At 36.6% G+C, this 18,701-nt stretch overlaps 2 protein-coding genes across 2 annotated transcripts; both read right to left on the reverse strand.

Moving 5' to 3' along the window:
- Positions 1–7,894: 7,894 nt before the first annotated feature.
- Positions 7,895–11,315, reverse strand: LOC18108930 (bZIP transcription factor 17). Its single transcript, XM_006387135.3, has 2 exons — positions 9,343–11,315; positions 7,895–8,586 (listed from the first exon to the last, which is right to left on the reverse strand). Exons 1-2 carry the CDS (start codon positions 11,210–11,212, stop codon positions 8,138–8,140), a joined length of 2,319 nt encoding a protein of 772 aa, XP_006387197.3. The 5' UTR covers positions 11,213–11,315; the 3' UTR covers positions 7,895–8,137.
- Positions 11,316–17,210: 5,895 nt separating this feature from the next.
- On the reverse strand, positions 17,211–18,377 carry LOC7479652 (heat shock 22 kDa protein, mitochondrial). The gene is made up of 2 exons (XM_002308832.4): positions 17,861–18,377; positions 17,211–17,775 (listed from the first exon to the last, which is right to left on the reverse strand). The coding sequence occupies exons 1-2, from the start codon at positions 18,018–18,020 to the stop codon at positions 17,393–17,395; spliced, it is 543 nt and encodes a 180-aa protein (XP_002308868.3). The 5' UTR covers positions 18,021–18,377; the 3' UTR covers positions 17,211–17,392.
- Positions 18,378–18,701: the final 324 nt, after the last annotated feature.

Here is an 18,701-nt window from a genome sequence, read left to right on the forward strand (position 1 = left end):
AAAATTAAATTTATTAGAGAGACGAAAACACTCGAAGAAAAAATATTCAATAACAAAATTGTTTTTTCAATGATGACCTATTCAATCAATATTCTGTGTTACTTGTGTCTAATTTGTTGTATTTTTGTACAAGAACTAGGACTCCTCTTGTCAGGGAAGAGTAGTAGGAAGGATCAAAGTTGAGGTGCCAATCAAGACTATAAAGATTGTGTTGGCTTGTAAGGATTATGGACACCACCTATCTCCACATTGGTATGATATTGTCCACTTTGGGCCTAAGCCCTCATGGATTTGCTCTTGGGCTATACCCAAAAGGCCTCATACCAATGGAGATATTTGTCCATCCTTATATACCCATGATCCTCCCCATTTCTAGCCAATGTGGGACTTTGGTCGTATACCCAACAATCCTCCCCTCGAACAAAAAACCACCGAGCCTCCCCTCAAACCGATCATTCATCCGTCCATTCTCTACCAACCAGGATTCTTCATTCTCTACTTCATCGTGTTGGGGTTAGAACACGTCCATGAAGCATCCAGAGAGCACTACCTGACTTGAGAGTTTTTGCTCTTTCTAGGTCAACTCCTCTTCACCGTGTTGGGATCAGGACACGTTCATGAAGCATCTGGAGCACACCGCTTATCCAATAGAGCTGATCCATGGATTACATCGTGATTGGGGGCCCACCACCTTTTGTTCGGCATTCCGAGGATTCATCCATCATGGCTAACTCCGGGGCCTGGCTCTGATACCACTTGTAAGGATTATGGACACCACCTATCTCCACATTGGTATGATATTGTCCACTTTGGGCCTAAGCCCTCATGGATTTGCTCTTGGGCTAGACCCAAAAGGCCTCATACCAATGGAGATATTTGTCCATCCTTATATACCCATGATCCTCCCCATTTCTAGCCAATGTGGGACTTTTGGTTGGTGTTGTTAATACACAAAAGTTATTCGTGTATACGGTTACTATTCACGTCTACGGCACTATTCACCTATACGGCACTATTCATCCATACGGTACTGTTCACATACGCTACTGTTGGCGTATATAGAAAGCCAGTGCGGTGATTAAATACAGTCTAGGAAGTTCTGTCTAAGGAGATTGGGTTTTAAGCGGGACCGTTTGTGACCCCTCCAATCTTTCCTGGGAACTTACTTAGTGAAGTATTATTCACACGATACTATTTCTATATACGTTACAGATCTGTGAAACGGTGATAGCTGAATAGATCACGGTGAATAAAATGGCAGCAAAGTATGAGATTGAGAGGTTCAATGGGAGCAATTTCTCACTCTGGAAAATGAGAATCAAAGCAATCTTAAGGAAAGACAATTGCTTGGCAGCAATTGGGGATCGGCCCGCGGAGATCACTGATAATGCAAAATGGAATGAGATGGATGGCAATGCTATTGCTAACATACATTTAGCATTAGCCGATGAAGTATTATCAAGTGTGGCGGAGAAGAAAACAGCTAAGGAGATATGAGAGACTCTAACAAAGCTATATGAGTCCAAGTCTTTGCACAATAAGATTTTCTTAAAGCGGAGACTTTATACCCTTCGAATGGCAGAAACCACGGCGGTGACTGACCACATCAACACAATAAGAACTCTATTTTCACAACTCACTACGTTGGGTCAACAAATAGAGGAAAGTGAACGTGCAGAGCTTCTACTTCAAAGTCTTCCAGATTCGTATGATCAACTCATTATCAACTTGACCAATAATATCCTCACAGACTATTTAGTCTTTGATGATGTTGCAGCCGCCATCTTGGAAGAAGAAAATAGGCGCAAAAATAAAGGAGACAGAAATAGTTCAAACCAAGCAGAGGCATTGTTGGTGTCAAGAGGGAGATCAACGGAGCGTGGCTCCAGTGGGAGTCAAAGGCAAGGGAGGTCCAAATCAAGAAGTAAGAAGGCTGTGAAATGCTACAACTGTGGCAGAAAAGGGCACTTCAAAAAGGATTGTTGGTTTAAAAAGGGTATAGAGAATACTACAGAGTCATCAAAACCTCAAGGATGTGTTGCAAGCACCTCAGAAGATGGAGAGGTTTTATATAGTGAAGCAGCAACAGTCTCTACAGATAGAAAAGAGCTCACAGAGGTTTGGGTAATGGATTCAGGAGCAACATGGCATATGACTCCTAATCGAGATTGGTTTCATACATACGAACCCACCTCTGGAGGCTCAGTGTTCATGGGTGATAATCATGCTTTAGAGATTGCTGGCATTGGCACCATCAAATTGAAGATGTATGATGGCTTAATTCGTACTATTACAGGAGTGCGTCATGTGAAAGACTTAAAGAAAAATCTTTTGTCCGTGGGACAATTTGATAGTCTTGGCTGTAAGATCCGAACAGACAATGGAATAATGAAAATTGTCAAAGGAGCGCTGGTGGTTTTAAAGGCGAGAAAGACAGTTGCAAACATGTTTGTATTAATGGGAGAAACACATCATGGGGCAGAAGCATCAATTGCATCAGCCAGTCCTGCAGAAGAGAAGACGATGATGTGGCATCAAAAACTAGGCCACATGTCAGAGAAAGGTTTGAAAGTTCTCTCTGATCAGAAGTTACTCCCTGGGCTTACAAAGGTTACTTTACCCTTTTGTGAGCATTGTGTTACAAGCAAACAGCACAGGTTGAAGTTTGGCACATCAACAACTAAGAGCAAATGCATCTTAGACCTGATTCACTCTGATGTTTGGCAAGCACCGGTTGTATCCCTGGGAGGAGCAAGATACTTTGTATCATTTATAGATGACTTCTCCAGGAGATGTTGGGTGTACCCAATTAGAAGGAAGGCAGATGTGCTCGCAGTCTTTAAAACTTTCAAAGCGCGGGTGGAACTTGAATCTGAAAAGAAGATCAAGTGTTTGAGGACTGACAATGGAGGAGAATATACCAGTGATGAATTTGATAACTTCTGTCAACATGAAGGTATCAAAAGGCAGTTCACAACGGCATACACTCCACAACAAAATGGAGTGGCAGAGCGGATGAACAGAACTCTATTAGAAAGAACAAGAGCAATGTTGAAGACTGCAGGTCTAGGAAAGTCATTCTGGGCAGAAGCAGTCAATACCGCCTGTTATGTGATAAATCGATCTCCGTCAACTGCAATTGAGCTGAAGACACCGATGGAGATGTGGACTGGAAAACCAGCTGATTATTCTCAATTGCATATATTTGGAAGTCTTGTGTACGTGATGTACAATACTCAAGAAGTCAGCAAGCTGGATTCAAAATCCAGAAAATGTGTATTCTTGGGATATGCTGATGTAGTGAAGGGGTATCGCTTGTGGGATCCCACTGCCCACAAGGTAGTCATCAGCAGAGATGTTATATTTGCAGAAGGTAAAATGCAAATGGAAGAACATAATAGCATTCCAAAGGAGACTACAGCAGTCCAGATGGAAAATACTCAGAATCATACTTCTTCTGAAGCTGCACAAGAGCATGAAGAACAAGAACAAATAGAGTCTGAAACTCCTGAAGTTCGACGGTCAACTCGTGAAAGAAGACCACCGGCTTGGCACTCAGAATATGTTACTGAGAGCAACATTGCATACTGTCTTCTAACAGAGGATGGAGAGCCATCAACTTTCCATGAGGCTATCAAAAGCACAAATGTATCTACGTGGATGACAGCAATGTAAGAGGAGATTGAAGCTCTACATAAGAACAACACTTGGGATCTTGTTCCGCTACCACAAGGAAGGAAGGCCATTGGCAACAAATGGATTTACAAGATAAAGCGTGATGGCAATGATCAAGTGGAGCGGTACCGTGCAAGATTGGTGGTGAAAGGATATGCTCAGAAAGAAGGAATAGACTTCAATGAGATATTTTCTCCGGTGGTACGACTTACTACAATCAAAGTAGTCTTGGCAATGTGTGCTATATTTGATCTTCACTTAGAGCAGTTAGATGTGAAAACTGCATTTCTTCATGGAGAACTTGAAGAAGAAATTTATATGCTCCAACCAGAGGGTTTTGCTGAAACAGGCAAGGAGAACTTGGTTTGCAGGTTGAACAAATCTCTATACGGTCTCAAACAGGCGCCGAGGTGTTGGTACAAGAGATTTGATTCCTTCATAATTAGCCTTGGGTACAACAGACTCAGTTCAGACCATTGTACGTATTACAAGAGGTTTGAAGAAGATGATGTTTTCATCATTTTGTTGTTGTACGTGGATGACATGTTGGTAATAGGCCCCAACAAAGATCGAGTCCAAGAATTGAAGGCACAATTGGCTAGGGAGTTCGATATGAAGGACTTAGGACCAGCAAACAAGATTCTAGGGATGCAAATTCACCGAGACAGAAGTAAGAGGAAGATTTGGCTTTCTCAGAAGAATTATCTGAAGAAGATCTTGCGTCGCTTCAACATGCAAGATTGTAAGCCAATTTCCACCCCACTTCCTGTTAACTTCAAATTATCCTCAAGTATGTCTCCTAGCAATGAAGCAGAGAGGATGGAGATGTCTCGAGTACCGTATGCATCAGCAGTGGGAAGTTTAATGTTTGCCATGATATGTACAAGACCAGACATTGCACAAGCAGTGGGAGCAGCTAGTCGATACATGGCAAATCCTGGTAGAGAGCATTGGAATACTATTAAGAGGATCTTGAGATACATCAAGGGTACCTCAGATGCCGCATTATGTTATGGAGGATCAGAATTTACTGTCAGAGGTTATGTTGATTCAGATTTTGCTGGCGACCTTGAGAAAAGAAAATCCACTACAGGCTATGTGTTCATAATTGCGGGAGGAGCTGTGAGCTGGGTCTCTAAACTTCAGGCTGTTGTAGCTTTATCCACAACAGAAGCTGAGTACATGGCAGCTACACAAGCTTGTAAAGAAGCAATATGGATGAAGAAACTTATGGAAGAGCTCGGGCACAAACAAGAGAAGATTCTTTTGTATTGTGATAGTCAGAGTGCTTTGCATATTGCAAGGAATCCAGCGTTTCATTCAAGAACAAAACATATAGATGTTCAATATCACTTTGTTCGCGAAGTGGTGGAAGATGGAAGTGTAGATTTTCAGAAGGTTCACACGAAGGAAAACCCAGCAGATGCTTTAACCAAACCAGTCAACACTGACAAGTACATATGGTGCAGATCCTCTTATGGCCTAGTAAAAACGTAAGCAGCATGAAGATGGCAAGTATAGAAAGGATAGAAGAATCACAGATGATCAAGTGTGAAGACTTGATTAAATCATCAAAGTCTTCAAGTGGGAGAATGTGAAGCCAGCCACCTAAGTCCAGCCACCTAAGTCAACAATGGTGGGAGTCAACAATGGTGGTGAAGCCATCCTTCCTTAGTCACAAATTGTAGGCACCAAACTTGTGCCACTTGCCTTGCTTTGTCTTTTGCAAGACAAAGGCAAGGATGCTTGCCTATAAATAGGCAGTGCATCCTTGCCATATAAATCACACCACAAGAGAGAAAATTGAGAGCAAGTAGAGAGAGTGAAGAGAGAGTAATCCCACAAAGTTGTGAGGTATTTGTGAGAAAGTAAGTGAGGTGTTTTCTCCTAGTAATAGAGAGATTTCAGTTGTTCTCCTATTGTTAGAGAGAGGTTGTAATTCCCACATTACTTAGTAAAATCCTTCTATACTTGTCCGTAGACGTAGCCAATTGGGTGAACCACGTAAATTCTTGTGTGTCTAATTTCTCATTTTATCTTGTCCCTTGCCTTTTATCTTGTCGGGTTTGCATGCCAGTATCCTTACAAGTGGTATCAGAGCCAGGCCCCGGAGTTAGCCATGATGGATGAATCCTCGGAATGCCGAACAAAAGGTGGTGGGCCCCCAATCACGATGTAATCCATGGATCAGCTCTATTGGATAGGCGGTGTGCTCCAGATGCTTCATGAACGTGTCCTGATCCCAACACGGTGAAGAGGAGTTGACCTAGAAAGAGCAAAAACTCTCAAGTCAGGTAGTGCTCTCTGGATGCTTCATGGACGTGTTCTAACCCCAACACGATGAAGTAGAGAATGAAGAATCCTGGTTGGTAGAGAATGGACGGATGAATGATCGGTTTGAGGGGAGGCTCGGTGGTTCTTTGTTCGAGGGGAGGATTGTTGGGTATACGACCAAAGTCCCACATTGGCTAGAAATGGGGAGGATCATGGGTATATAAGGATGGACAAATATCTCCATTGGTATGAGGCCTTTTGGGTATAGCCCAAGAGCAAATCCATGAGGGCTTAGGCCCAAAGTGGACAATATCATACCAATGTGGAGATAGGTGGTGTCCATAATCCTTACAGATTGCAGACAAGAAAATAAAAGACGAGAAAGAAAAAGGTTTCAGCTCTTTCAAGAAACCTCCACAAGCAGGTCCTGAATGTATTGCTGAGATTTGCCTGATTGTAAACTGTCCTGAACTTCCAAGTGTCTTTCCTACATAGACAGTCCTTAATTGCAATTGTAGCTTGGCCTCGAGTTTATTTGCCGTGGGACATGGAATTTTTTCGCAGGTCCCACTGATTTCATTTAAAACGTTCATAAAATTGCCATTTTCAGACAAATTTTGAGTTTTGCAGATGATCTAAGGATCGCATTGCTGATAGTTAAGTTCGTCCACATTCTGTTTGATTCACCAGGTTGGAGAATGAATATTTGAACAACGTTGGCAAGTATCGTGCATTCAAGTCTGTACCTCTACCTTTTAACTACAATGTAGGCGAAACCAAACATGATTTGATCATTGAATCTGAACAAAATCAAGGCCACGGGAAGTTGTTCAAGAACAAACCACTAAGAAAGAATCTGCCCTGTGTCTGTATGTTCAATATATGAAAATTTTAACATCTTATATTTCCATTATTTTAGTGTCCTTGCTAGTTGCTCTTGAAATAATTCATGGAAGAGTTTCCAATTCAAAACCATAGTTGTCCGACTCTCGGTCATACAAGTCATCATGTCAACAAGGTCAATCGTTTGTGATTTTGTTCTGTGTAAAAAAATAATTATTGATATTAACCCAATGGTTTGCAACAGATTAACTAAATCAACTAAATTTTATTAAGACAATGTATTTTTCAATTCAACTTATAACCCGGCCCAGATAAGTTTCGGGTCATAAGTTTTCCAAGTCAATTTATCGAGTCGGATGTAGCAAGTATGTTCGAAGCTCTCACTAGTTAAGCACTAGAGTTTAAGAGTGTGTTTGATTTTTAGGTAGCTTTTGTGATTATGATTTGAAAAAAAATAAGTTTTAAAAAAGTACGATTAGCTATAGTTAGTTGGATTTAGATACGTGTTTAGTAAAAATTATGGTGAAGTTTATGTGCAGCAAAAAACATTTATTTTTATGAAACTCAATTAAAAATATATATAAAAACTGCTTCACAAAAACTGCGTTTCAAACTTAATTTTTTTGTGGGCCCACAATATAAAATATAGTTTGGTTTTTTACCAAACACTTTGCTGCGTTTGTTTCACCGCAAACACAAAAATTAGGAAAAACCAGCATAAAGTTGGAATAACAGACAAGTATAGCTGCTTATTTGATGTTGTTTTAAGAGCAAGAGAAGAAATATAAGAGACATTAAACTGAAGAGGCTGTAAAAGTGGTTCCTGGGATTTGCTAGAACTCAACAATCTTACATGTTTTACATAAGAATTCCTCATCGTATCAAACAGTAACTTTTTCTAAATTGGTTCCATAAAAATAAAAGAATCTTCATTCTATGATGATTTAGTTTTGAAGGATCAAACCAGGATTGACCCTTCAAAATTTATAAGAAAAATAAAAAACACAGGACTTAATTTTGGAGAATCCAAAAACAAAATGATAATGATAATTTGGGGCAGACATAAGAAGAGATGGCAAGCATATCAAAGGGAACACAAGAATAAGCAAACCAGGATGAATAAGAGTGATTCACAAACCAATTGAAGGTGTTACAAGATTGTGGATCGGATTCTCAACCATTTATAAGAACAGTACAGTCATGATAAGTAAATGTTAGTGATAATAAATAAGTTTAAGAGTACAAAAGGAGGTTAAAGTGGATACTAATAATGGTATTCTCCTGTTTACAAAACTGGGAGCTGAAGTTGGGTAAAGTTTAAAATAATCCCAACTGCTTTCCATCCTCAAGTTGTCACCAGGTGTAGGAGAGGACCAGCGCTCGGAAGCACGCATGAATAAGTTACATATTTTATGCTGTCTAAGAGCACCACGACAAAAATCCGAGAAAGTGACTTCGGGGTGATCACGCCATCAACCTCCCTGTCGCTGGACTCTCTGGGATCAACGAGGACAGAGACAACCATTGGAGAAACCGATTTATTGCCATGAAAGTTCTCTTTCTGGGTGTTCCTTCCAACATGTTCTCCAGTAATATTGAGATCAGATCCCGGAAGAGGAATTGGCAGGCCACGGAGGATCCTTCTATTGTTCCCCTTCTTGAGGTGAGTACAATTATTCTGTTGGCGCTCTGCTGTCATATTGGCAACTGAGGAAGCAGGAACTATGGCTCCTGGTGCAGGTGAGACATCAAACTGGAAAACTTCAGTGCACATACCATGACTCAACAATGGCCCTGAAAAGAAGAAAATAAAGCAACCGCTGTTAACAAGTACTAGAGAAGCCAAAAAAAAGAGTAAAAAACTGCCAGTTACTCAGGTCCCTGATGTGTAAATAAATAAACATTCAAGGACATGGAAAAACAAATCTAGGAGAATGAATTGTTTGTACACAGAATTAAGCACACAGCATATATATATATATACACACCATCCAGAAAATTGTTAAAAAAGGAAATAAACAATCCAAAATCTACAAGTTGTAACTAAAAGGCAGAGCATAGGTGCAGCAATTAAAAACTTAAATCCCACAATCCAGATTTCAGTTAATCAGACAATGGAATGGCAAATGCATTTTCTTTAGAGCTCACAAGTTTCCAGTATTTCCATACACCCATTCTGTCTCAAATTCCTCGTCTTCTATTCAACTCAACATCTGCCAGTACTCCAGCTGATCCTCTGTTAGTGTCCATTATTTTATGTTTGAATTCTTTTTGATGAGCGAGACTCTATTGGTCTTTACAAACTTAAAGACAAATAAAACCAAAAATGATGTTGAAAATCCATAAACCACCTACACTAGGTTTGATTCATTGCTCAGCACATGATAAACTATATACTGAAAGAACAATGAAAAGAAACATCAACCAGGATGCCATGGATGAATATAAATTTTAAATTTCAATGGACAGTTTATATATGAAAGCATAAAATATAGCAACTTATATGCATGCATGAAATGTATAAAATGCATGACAAGGCATAATAATTACCTGCAAGGCCTTCACGGAACCACTGCTGCAGTTTACCTTTAGCTGCGGATGACTTCAAATTGTCCTTTGACGTGTCAGCAGATCCAGAATCAAGCGCCTTCTGTCGCTCGGTATGAGTTCTATACACATGAGAATGTCTCCCTCTATTATTACCAACACCAGGAATAGCCAGTGCCGTCTCCTTTGTGATATTCACTTCAGGACTCTCGTGAGAGGCCATAGGTCTCTCGCTTGCCAGAACAGAATGAATTATCAAGTTTCCATCTATTTTCACAAGCTTATCATTTCTTGGTACGTACAAGGACGCAACGAGGTGTTCACTGGCATTACCAAACTGACCAAATTCATCGGATCCAGGTAAACGCTCAGAAGCTCCTTTATTTGCAGAATCATGCTCCAGACAGCCATTATGACCTCTCTCACAATGTCTTCTATAATTAGAATACCCAACACCGACCTTCTCATGCGACCCATTTGTGTGCCCATCAACAATCAAAACCCTTCCTTTATGCTGATCAAAAAACTTCTCACTAACAAAACCAAGCCCACCCATCCCACCCTCTCTGACTCCTCCAAACTTAACATCCACGATCGGAACCAAACAACGGAACAACAAAATAAAAAACAAGAAACCAAACAAACTAACACTGGCAACCTTCTTAGTTTTCCCCTCCCCTTTCTTACTCTCAACCTTCTTAGGCTTTGCCACTGGCACAGTCTTTTGTGGCTTCAACCTAGGAATAGGAACCAATGGCACTTGAGACCCTTGTGGCTTAACAACATAAGGTGCACACGGCACCCAGGGATAAGGCGCCATGGGCGCATACATTGGTGGCGGACATGCACCGTTTCCACTCAATTGTCGTCGTAAAGTGGCGTTTTCAGCCATAAAATAGGAAACTTTACCATTCAATTGAGCTATCGTGGAATGCATCATTCTCACCTTATCTTCTAATTCCTCAACATAATGCTTCTTTCTTTGCCTAGACAACTGTGCACTTTCACGATTCCTCATTAACCTCGCCTTCCTCCTGTCCTCTTCTCCACTCAAACTCGCACTCCCACTAACATTAACACTCACATTCTCACTCTCCGCTTTCCGGGACTTCAAGTTCCGCATAATCTCTCCATTTTCTTCATCGCCCATTTCTTTTTTCCTCTTAGCTACCGCAATTTTAGCACTTTTCCGCTTCTTCGCACTTTCAGTTTCAGTTTTCACAAATTTTTTATCAACAACAAAATTACAGGGATTAACATTCGTACCTGATTCCGGCGAACCAGCACTCAACACACCCGACCCGGAATTCCCAGACCCATGAGACGACACCGGACTCAAGACCGAGCTCCGATAATCAGAACCACCCGAATCACAACTCTCAGCCTCGGACGGCGACGGATTAAGATACTTATCAACATACTTATCAACCTCCAACCCGCCATGATCGCCACAAGTCCCGGGTCCACCCGAGTCGGTCGACTCCAAATTGACCGTATTAGAAGCAAAATCCCCAAAACAACCTTCAAAGGGACCCGGTTGAAGATCTAGGTTATTATCGGGTTGACCCGGATCAGGGTTGACTGTGTTGTTGTTGGGGATTAAGAACTGTTCGTTCTCGTAAGGTAAGTAGAGGTCAGGGAGATCATCAAAGGTGATGTCAAAATCGGAAATATCGTCGAAATTAGAGGACAGATCTAGAACGTCAAAGTTGTCAGGATTTTGATCGAAAAAGAGAGGATCGAGGGGAGGGGTTGGGAGTTGGGAATTGAAGTCCTCCGCCATGTTCTCCGTCGACGTATTCGGATTCTGCGGCAGAGATGGTGGTGGTGGCGTCGGCGGAGGTGGGTGGTGGTCGAGGATGGGATCGGCCATTTTTTAGGGGTCGGGAACCAGGGGTTTGGGTTTGGGGGTTTTATAGCTTTTTTGTGTGGAATTTAATTTAATTTTGTTTCCACGTTGGGATGAGGAGAGTGGGATACACGCTCTCTTATATTTTGGGAAATTATTAACTAGTGGTTATTTTGGATGACCAGTTTTATAGGTATACCAACATTTCATTTTTCTCAATTGAGTATATGAAAGTTAGCCTTTTCCATTTTAATACAATCACTCTTTTGAAACTTACAATCGAGGACTTCCATGTGACTTTTGGCAATTGTTTTGTTTTCTACTAACATGTCCTTTGCCCTTAATTAAGAAAATAATAAATTGTTGGCACACCAACTTGAAACATTTGGGAAGTGCTACATATAGATGTTATTTGATTCGATCTATGAACTAACCCTAAAAAAATCTAGATCATTGGGTCAAATGTTATTATTAAAACGATGTTGTTTTTTTTTTTTTTTTGGTTATCGACCTAATAAGATGTTAATCAGGTTTGGTCGGGTTAATCGAGTCATTAAGATTTAATTGAATCAGTATCTTATCTTGTTCAACTAAAAACTTAACTCAAGATTGACTTTAGGTCCCAGATTTTTCGAGTCAACCAATTAGATTAGATCGGGTTTAACAACTATTGTACAAGGACCTAAACTTTTTCTTTTTGTTTTTGATGCTCTTATTTTCAATTGCATAATAAAGTACTTTTGACAAAAATCCATCTTTTTTAATTTTTTTAATGATGCAGCTAATGACTTTGATCAACCTTAAATAAGAAATCCACTAATATTTTGGCTATTCAATATCAAAATAAAAAAAGGAAAATATTTTAATATCATATATGTGTGATTAGTTTTGAATTTGTATAGAAAACATGTTATTGCAATTTTAAATTATATCATTTAAGGTTTAATTACTTTTAATGGCTGGTGGATTTGTTTGGATTGGAATTTAATGAGTTAGTAAGGTTTTTTTTTATGTGAATACACTCATCAAAATATGAAATATAAAAGGTTTATCTAGAACCCAATCAAGTTAATATTTATTCATCGATGGGTGAGAATTAATTTGATAATACTATAATTATTAAAAGAAATTGAAATGATTTGATTGGATTGTAGTAAAACGATGGGTTAAAGTGCACTCTATTAGCAATAAACTCAATATTTTTATTGAAAAATATTAAATGTTTTATTCTTTTATTTAATACCAAAACCTTATGTTATATCAATTTCAATGCAATATATGGGTACTAGATAACTAATCTTGCTAAATAATGAGACATGTGTATATTTAGTGTTTGTCTGATATTATAATAAATTATAATAAATTTTACATTTTAAAATATTTTTTATCTAAAAAACATTAAATTAATGTGTTTTTAAATGTTTTTCAATTATTTTGATATACTAGTGTTCAAAAATAAAATAAATTTTTTTAAAAAATTATTTTAAACTATGTTTATTATTTTAGTCTCAACGGGTATCTTCCACGTGTTAAATTGTATGTGATTGTCACATAAATATTATGTTTCATCATTTTCCGTGATCAACCATCAATTCCTTCTTACCTTTCGTTTCATCTCCTATATTTTTCTTTATTATTCTATATTGTATCATTAAATGTCTGAAATTGAATTATTAAATGCAGAGAAATTAAACATATGAAAATTGCATACTATTTACTCTGTGAAATTAATCCTCTTGAGGAGGGATATTGGAGCAATTTTGTAAGGTAAAGGGTAACACTGGAGCTATTAAGAAGTTAAGGGACCAAATCAAAACCTTATTATAAAAAAATACGTTGAGTCCCATATTTATAATTTGCCCTAAATTGCTCCAACCCGTCTTTGCAAAAGCGTGATCACACGCTCCAACTAATCCACTAATTTATATTCGTCCGTGCCTGCTTCTGTTAGAAAAGTCAAAGTCAATCCAAAGGCTAAAAGGGCGGCAAAAAAAAGCCGCTGACAGCGCGTGGAATGCACGTGTTAGATAAAAGAAAATTGAGGGGCCCACGGAAAGATACTGATGGATTGATTTAATTCGTGCAATGTACGGCTGAGGAGAATGAGAGGCGCGCGTGGGATTTGTTTGAAACGTTTAGAACGATAAATTCTTTAGTGATCGCTCCCTCGGTGTCTGGAAACTTCTTTCTTTGTCATGGTAGACCACTTTCTTTTATGCGTTCAAGTTGTCGTTGAGTCCCGTTGCCGTTACGTAAAGCTTAATTTACTCGTTTTTTTTTTTATATATATATAAATATTTAATATCCAGAATATACTTAAGACTTTGCTGCTGTTTCGCTGCGGGTCATATAAAAAATATATAATTATATTAAAAATATAAACAATGTTATTTTTGCTTTGATGTGATAAAATATTTAAAATGATAATTAAAAATTCAATTAGTATATAAGAAAAATAAGGTAATTAACCATCATGAATGTTAATAGATGAAAAACCAATTGGTGTGACTTATTCGATCAAGTGGACAGACAACAAACTAGTTGTTTAACTTAAATGATGATTATGTTAAAAAAAAATATTTGTCATTATAATCTTGTCTAACTCCAACTTTAAAATGAAAACAAATAATTGCTAAATGATTAAACTGGAAAAACAAAAACTGAGGGAGTGAAATGAAAAAATAAAGACCAAGTTATATTGACCCAGATTAACACGTGAAATTTACAACTCGAGTAATGGACACGACTATAATGAGTTAACCCAGATGAATAATTTATCTTTCTTTTTCCTTCCCTCATTCTCTTCAAGTTAGACCTTTATTGGGTCTTAATTGACCACAAATCAGATTAAATCTATAAGTAAATAAAATAGTTATGAAAGAAATTAAGTTAAAACTTTAAAAATATGTTATGCTATAGTGATCCTAGTTAGCTTTAATCAACAAATAAAATTTAGAACCCATGTCAAACTATGGTTCCAATCGGGCATAATTTTTTCAAGCTAAGCAATAAAAAAATTAATAAAATTGTTTATTTATTTATTTGAAGTTAAATAAAAAAAATCAATGATAATAAAGGGCTAAAATACATATTTTTTAAAAAAAAACAATGGGAAAAATGCATTAAAAAAAGTCCTACATATTGCATTACAGCCCGTTAAATTAGAGATTCACGCCAAGAGTTGAATAGGGTTTAATAATGTTTTTTAATAAATGTATGTTGCACATAAATAAAGACTAAATGATCCAAAAAATACCATCAGAAAGCCCAGATGCATGGGCCTAATGGCCCAGCGCATCTGGCCATATGAAAAAAAAAAGCACAGGTTGCACGCTTGAGCCATATATTTTTTTAAAAAAAATTAAAAGAAGGGAGACCTTTCATCCGAATCTTTTATTAAAAAAATTAAATAAATTAGGCGACATTTCTCCTGCTGAAGCAAACGATGTGTCGCCCATCTGCCCTAAATCTAGCCACAATAATGGTGCCTAGAAAATCGAGATAGAGGTATTTTACCCAAAGATCCTATTTTCAACTCATTTTAACCAAACGACACCTTATAAAAACCTTCACACCATCTAGAAACCAATTTATCAACCTAAGAAACTCAAAAAACAACCCCAAAACATGAAATCAAACCGAGTTAGATTTTTTTTCCTCAACATTGATCTACTTTTTCAAATAATATTAAGGTTTGAAACAACAATCATTCGACTCTTTTTATTAAATGTAACCCGTGGACACTAACACTGACCAATTTGATGGCTAGAATATGCAAAAACAACGACTTACTCTCTATATGTCGAATCTAGCGAAAAGTCTTCTCTCCTTAAAAAACCAGGGACTTTAAAACAATACAAATGAAGTTATGTACCAAAAATGAATTTAGAAAAAACACAAGGGATCAAAAAGGTTTAATTTTAAAAATTAAGGGATTAAAGTGTATTTTTTACGTCGACTTTAAACATTGGCGCTTTTTCTAAGTTGGTGTCTTGTCTTTTAGTTTTTTCCCTGGCCAATAAAATAAATGAAATTGGATGCTATCTTTGCAGCCAAAGGACACAACCGAGGAAAAAAAAGTTAAGGGACCAAAGTGAAAAAATCAAAATCGCACTGCTCTAGTCCACAATGCTTTATGGTTGTTTGAATGGTGTTTGACATTGTTAAAAACACCCCTACATTTTAATATATTTAGTTATTTATTAGACTTGATTAGGTAATTGATTCGAGAAAAAAAAGTATATGAGGTCAACTCAAATTAATTTTTTTTATTAAAATGATATCATTTAATTTTTTTTCTTAATGTTAATTCAGTTGAGTTTGGACTGCGTTTAACCAGTTCAACCAAACCACTAAAAGCTCTATCACATTAATTAGGTTTTACTAATCTAGTGCCCGCGCTTCATTACGGGTTTATATTATTTTTCCAGTAAAACATTTAGGCATCGCAGATGTGTTTTAAAAAAATAAGAGAAATCCAATAACTCGAGTTATATTCATGACCAACTAAATAAGTTGGTTTTATTTAAATCATATGAGAAACAAAAGAAGCAATGATAGCAAACACGAAAACATATATATAAAAAAATTGATCAAATAGAATTAAAAAAAATACACTATCAATTTGAATTGAATGGTAAAATAAAAAACAATAAGACTTTTATAAAAGAGTTAAGGGAAAAAAAATAAGAAATCATAAAAATAAAGATCAAAATTGAAAACACCAGTACATGATCAAAAATACTTGAACATGTAGAATTTTTCAACATGGTTTTTTACATAAAAATCATAAATGTAAATAAAAAAAGTTATGTCCACATCCAATTAAATAAATCACGAATCATTGTGTAAATAAATGGGAAAAAAGTAATTAACGATAAAAAAACATAATTGAAAAAATTAAGATACCAATATAGATTAAGAGATTCGATATTGCAATAAAGATCATTTACCTAGTTGTGTTTAATGAATTTGTTTATGAAAATCAATTTGTAATAGAGATGACAAACAGATAAAATTTATTAAATAAAATAAAAGAAAAAAAAACACTATGCAATGTCTCACATATTAAAAATATTATAAAAAATAAATATTTAATCTATATAAAATATAAAAAAAAAAGTATAAGTGAATCATACTAACTTATGAAAAAATTAAACACACCCAACAATAGCTATGTTACTCTTTTTTATCATTTCGGTTTTTTTTTTTTTAATTCAATCCTCACCCCCAAAAAAGCATGCAATTTAAATCTAATTTAAGCTAAAAAAAAATGCTTAATTGTGAAAAACATTCCAAGGCCAAATTAATTTTTTTGAAAAACTTCACTAGTCCACAATAAATTTTAAATATTACATAGTCTTGAGCACATTATGCAACCTGGGCCATCTTATTAGTCTCTTTGTCAGCGAATCCCAATTTACCATTTTGCAAGCAAAGCACACTGACACAGAATCGGAAACAAATCCCTAGTCAGCATCCCATGTCTCCATACTTGTTAAACCTAACCCAGACTCACGTATTCATTTGGAAAACTTGCTATGTATTTAGTCAACATAAAAATACAAAACCATTTTAATAAAAAAAATTGACCTTAGATCAATGACTCGTATATTTTTTATTTATATTATTAAATTAATTGAATTTATTAAATTCAGATGAAGTTTTAATTTTTTTTTATTTAAAAACACTTACATACCCGTGGTGTAGCGGACTTGATGCATGTATGTCACTGAAGTTAATGACTTGTAGGCGGGTAGCATGTAGAACCGAATTCCGAGACACCGCTATGGAACCGAATTCCGAGATAAACACATAGATTCGGAGACGTAGACATATGCACTAAAAGCTTTATGCTCTGAAATATCATAGATTAAGTAATGCATTTTTTTTTTGACATATTTAATAAATATATGAAAATAATGATATTTCTTATATGATAATGGTTATTTTTAATGTATTAAAATAATATTTTTTTATTTTAAAATTTTAATTTTAACATTAATATACTAAAATAATTTAAAAATATAAAAAAAAAATCTTTTTTTTTTTTAAAAAAAACGCCAAATACAATCGGAAATCAACCAGAAAAAGAAAGACAATAGACTAGATAGGACCAACTTCTAAAAACCCCAAAACAACAAAGTGTTATGGTGTTGATCGTTGACACCAAAGGGCAGAGACTCACTGCTTTCTTTACCAAAATCACTCAATGTTGATCACAAAAGCATCATCAATCTCCTCGGGCTTGATTTTAGGCACAAAAACCCTAAGAACACCAGACTCCATCACAGCTCTAATGTCCTCGGCCTTGTACTCGTTCTTTGGAAGGTCAATCTCGAAAGAATACTTCCTGGGTTCCTCTTCTTTAGAATAAAGACTCACTTTCTTGACTTCTTGACCCCTAACATAAATAGAATCATCTTTGACCCACATCTTTACCCCTTCTTTGCTAACCCCAGGTAAGTCCACTCTTGCATATATGGCATCAAACTCGTCTTTCAGATCATACAGCAACTCTGGCCCTTCTTTGACAAAAGGGTGGGGACGGCCATAAATCTCAGCATCAGCAGCAGCATCATCCTCATCTGAAGGGTATTTATGAGACTGTTTTTTATATACTCACAAGAATCAGTCAAAACGATGAAAATGTAAAAAAGAAATATTAGTCACCTGTAGAGGAGAAATCAGTGGTGGAGTCTGTATCAGGTTCGGTTGTAGAGGGGAAGCGGGTGGAGGAGAAGGAGCGGGTGGAGGAGAAGAGAAGGAGTTTGAAAAGTTGGGATTTTGAGGATATAACTCTGGTTAAAGACAACATGGGTGAAGAAGCCATTGATCGGAGATGAAATGGAGGTTTATAAGAGCTGCTAGGGCTTTTGTTTGGATGTGAGGTTTTCGGTGGGTTAATCGGAAGCAATGCTTGGCAACTGGGAGCAGTGAAGTCAAGGTGGGAAGAAAGGTATTAAGGTGTGGGTGTAGTCAGGTGGACACATGATAAGGTGTGAGCATAGCTTTCATTAACTCTCCACCATTGGATGGAGTCTTACTATTGATTGAATATCAGATTGATGGTCGAGATATGGACAGATTGATGGTTCTGCTAAGATCGAGAGATCTAGAAAACAATAGGCTTCGTTCGTTAAAGCGCGGCGCCCCTAGTTAACAAACGCCCACGCGTGTAACTGGTAATATACTGGATTTATTCGTGAATGTGATACAGACTGTTTTTTAAATTGTTTTATATTTAAAAATATATTAAAATAATTTTTATTTTTATTTTTTAAAATTTATTTTTAATACATCTTAAAATAATCAAATGATATAAAAAAAATTTAAAGCACAATTTCAAGCCATTATTGTTATAGAAAATTATTATAACAAAATTTAAAAGGCACGTGGGATTTATTTTGCAAATCACATTGTTTATTCTCTATTCATATGTGTTAGTTATTTACAATGTTTTTTATTCCAATGCTCTTTTTTAAAAAAAATTTGCCCTTTTTAGACTAAATAG

The sequence above is a fragment of the Populus trichocarpa genome, chromosome 6 (genome assembly GCF_000002775.5).
Source record: "Populus trichocarpa isolate Nisqually-1 chromosome 6, P.trichocarpa_v4.1, whole genome shotgun sequence".
Taxonomy (NCBI): domain Eukaryota; kingdom Viridiplantae; phylum Streptophyta; class Magnoliopsida; order Malpighiales; family Salicaceae; genus Populus; species Populus trichocarpa.